This window comes from Coffea arabica, chromosome 6c, assembly GCF_036785885.1.
Source record: "Coffea arabica cultivar ET-39 chromosome 6c, Coffea Arabica ET-39 HiFi, whole genome shotgun sequence".
NCBI classification, from domain to species: domain Eukaryota; kingdom Viridiplantae; phylum Streptophyta; class Magnoliopsida; order Gentianales; family Rubiaceae; genus Coffea; species Coffea arabica.
Window position 1 is genome coordinate 14,727,141 of NC_092320.1, and position 3,004 is coordinate 14,730,144.

The 3,004-nt window shown below is 38.8% G+C and overlaps 1 protein-coding gene across 1 annotated transcript; it reads left to right on the forward strand.

Moving 5' to 3' along the window:
* The first annotated feature begins 375 nt into the window (after positions 1 to 375).
* Positions 376 to 2,797, forward strand: LOC113694043 (class V chitinase CHIT5b). The gene is made up of 2 exons (XM_027212895.2): positions 376 to 1,626; positions 2,483 to 2,797. Exons 1-2 carry the CDS (start codon positions 483 to 485, stop codon positions 2,503 to 2,505), a joined length of 1,167 nt encoding a protein of 388 aa, XP_027068696.1. The 5' UTR covers positions 376 to 482; the 3' UTR covers positions 2,506 to 2,797.
* The last annotated feature ends 207 nt before the right edge of the window (positions 2,798 to 3,004 follow it).

The window sequence follows — 3,004 nt, forward strand, 5'->3', positions numbered from 1 at the left end:
GCAAGATGAGACCGTGAAATGACTCAAACACAACAAGTTGAGTTTGTGTGTTTTTTTTTTTTGGGTTCTAACAAGAAGTTGAGTTGAAGTCCCAAAAAACACAATCATTAACCCATCATGCCAATCGTGGCAATTTATCAGCCCACTATATCCACTTTTGAACGAGTCATCTAGGACGGCTCTGTCTGTATCAGCATGCGCTGAACAATACAAAACTCAAATCGTCAAAGGCTTACAAATTTTCTTCCCTTCTCAACCTCAAGTGGATTAGCCTAATATCAAAAATTCAACCAATAGTGTAAATTCAGAATCCAACCGCAATCCCTCTGGATCATGAAGCAGCCTCAAACACTATATATAACAGAATGCAAAAGCAATAAGATCCACAAAAACGAGAAATCATTGGCTATAACGGTTTCATCGAAAGCTCCATTTTCTATATATAGGAAAACACGACAGAATTAGCCAGAAACAAAAACAAAATGGGATCAGCTACCATGAAAGCTACTACTAGTAGTAGCATTTTTTGCACTTGTCTTTTATTCTTGATCATCAGCTTCAGCTCTAGCTATGCTAGCCCTTCATACTCCTCAAAGGCCATGAAGGGAGCTTACTATCCCTCATGGAGAGTTGCAGATTTTCCACCATCCGCCATCGATACAACCTTATTCACTCACATCTACTACGCATTTCTCAACCCCAGTGCTTCAACTTTCGAGCTTGGCATAGATGCTTCAACAGCACAACTTCTCACCAACTTCACATCAACTCTTCACTCCAAAAATCCGCCAGTCAGGACACTTTTCTCCATTGGCGGAGGAGGCGATGATCCGACTGTATTTTCCCGCATGGCCTCGACTCCAGCCTCTCGCAGGAGCTTCATCCTCTCTACCATAGAAGTAGCAAGAAAATACGGGTTCGATGGATTCGATCTCGACTGGGAGTTCCCTCAAAACCCGCAGGAAATGAACGACTTAGGCAGCCTATTCGACGAATGGAGAGCTGAAATCGTAAAAGAATCCAAAGCAACACATCGACCTCAGCTCTTGCTCTCCGCAGCAGTTTATTTCTCTTCAACCTTTTTCCTAGCTGCTACGCCCAGAACTTACCCAATAGCCTCAATCAACAAGAATTTAGATTGGATCAATGCCATGTGCTACGATTATCATGGCGCCTGGGAACCTACAATCACAGGTTCCAATTCAGCATTATTTGACCCCAAAAGTAACATCAGTACTAGCTATGGATTGGGATCTTGGCTCAAGGCAGGGATCTTGAGGAGCAAATTGGTGATGGGTTTGCCGCTTTATGGCAAAACATGGACGCTAAAGGACCCTAGCGTCCATGGCGTGGGAGCTCCCGCAGTTGGTCTTGGTCCTGAGGGTGATGGTGGAAGGGGGATTTTGTTGTATTACCAGGTCGAGGAGTTTAATAAAAAGAACAATGCCACAGTTGGATTTGATGTGGCTACTGCGTCTACTTATTCATTTGCAGGAACTGTATGGGTTGGATATGATGATAGTAGATCTACAGCAGCAAGGATTGGATATGCTCAGGCTCTCAGGATTCGTGGTTACTTCTTCTGGGCTTTGAGCTATGATCTGGACTGGAAAATATCCAGAACAGGTACTTACTGCTTACCAATACTAGTATTTTGTATTACTTATTGGTCTCTTAATCTAAGTTTCACTTAATTTTGATGAATTATTATTAGTTTAAGTTTATGAATCTCCGAGTCCAGAATTTTGGTTCTCTCCATAATTCATACTCCTTTATAATCTATATAAAATGAAACCGTGGGTTATTTTCATAAGAAACTAAGAAACCTCTTCCTTTTTTTTTTGTATCAATCTTAAAATGATAAATTTTCATTTATAGTACGTGGGAGAAGGAGATACAGATAGGAATATTCAAGATTCATTCCATATTGTGGAGTTAGATGCTAGAGCATTAACTATTTATCTTTTAGGTGGCTAATTGAAAACTCTTCCGCAAGATATTTGGTCAGAAAATCAGGCTGTGTGGGACTGTAATAATGATAGTCCTTTTCTCAATTATTAGCTCTGCACATGAGGCTGAAAAAGATTTATTACTGCACAACTCGTCTGGCCAACTAAGATGATAAACAAGTATATATGGTGTTGCTTCTTCTTCTTCTTTTTTTTTCTTGCTGTTTTTAGCACTTTTTTGCACTATCAGAAACGGAGGCAATGGAAATAAGAGTATTCAGTTGTCCTTCAGCTTAATTTCTTCTTTAAATCTAACGTACTAGTGCTCGAATTGAGACAATATAATATACCTTACACACTCTTGCACATTCAACATTAATGATTAATATACTACTACTTGAATAAAGCCAACAACTCAGACCAAGAAGGAACAAAACTTAAGTTTGACTGCTTCGTATTATTGCTTTTGCCTCAGGAATTAAAAGGTCATACTCCTAATTTACTTTCCCTGCCGTCCTATATGTATTTTGCAGCTTCCCACTTGTGGATTCATTGAATAATGAAGTTAAGATCTTATCTGCGGATGTTGGCCGGCAAAGCATCCCTAGGCCATGTTCCATTTGATCCTGCAACCTTTCAAGAACTTGGATGTTGGGACTAACCGACCACTGGTGATGCTAGTTGATGGCATAGATGTATTTTTCTTAGTATCCTGTAACACTCCTATTTTCCTATCTAGTAGCAATTTTATTTCTATTGGCCTGCAAAATAGTTGCACACATAAAAAAATAATGTAAGTTCATTAACTTTACCAGAAAATAGACTCCTCTCTTTATAGTTTATATGTATCCTTTGGAGTTCAAAATGCCCATTCATTGAGATTAATGATTATCATCACATAATGATCACTAGAATGAGCAAAAGATTAAAAATTGCAACATGTATAAGCGATAAATATAAATATGAAAATTCCTAAAATTAAGGGATAGTCCGTGATTTCGTTTGCGGCAACTACAACTTAGAGTGGGATTTTTCTAACATATATTAATTGGCGA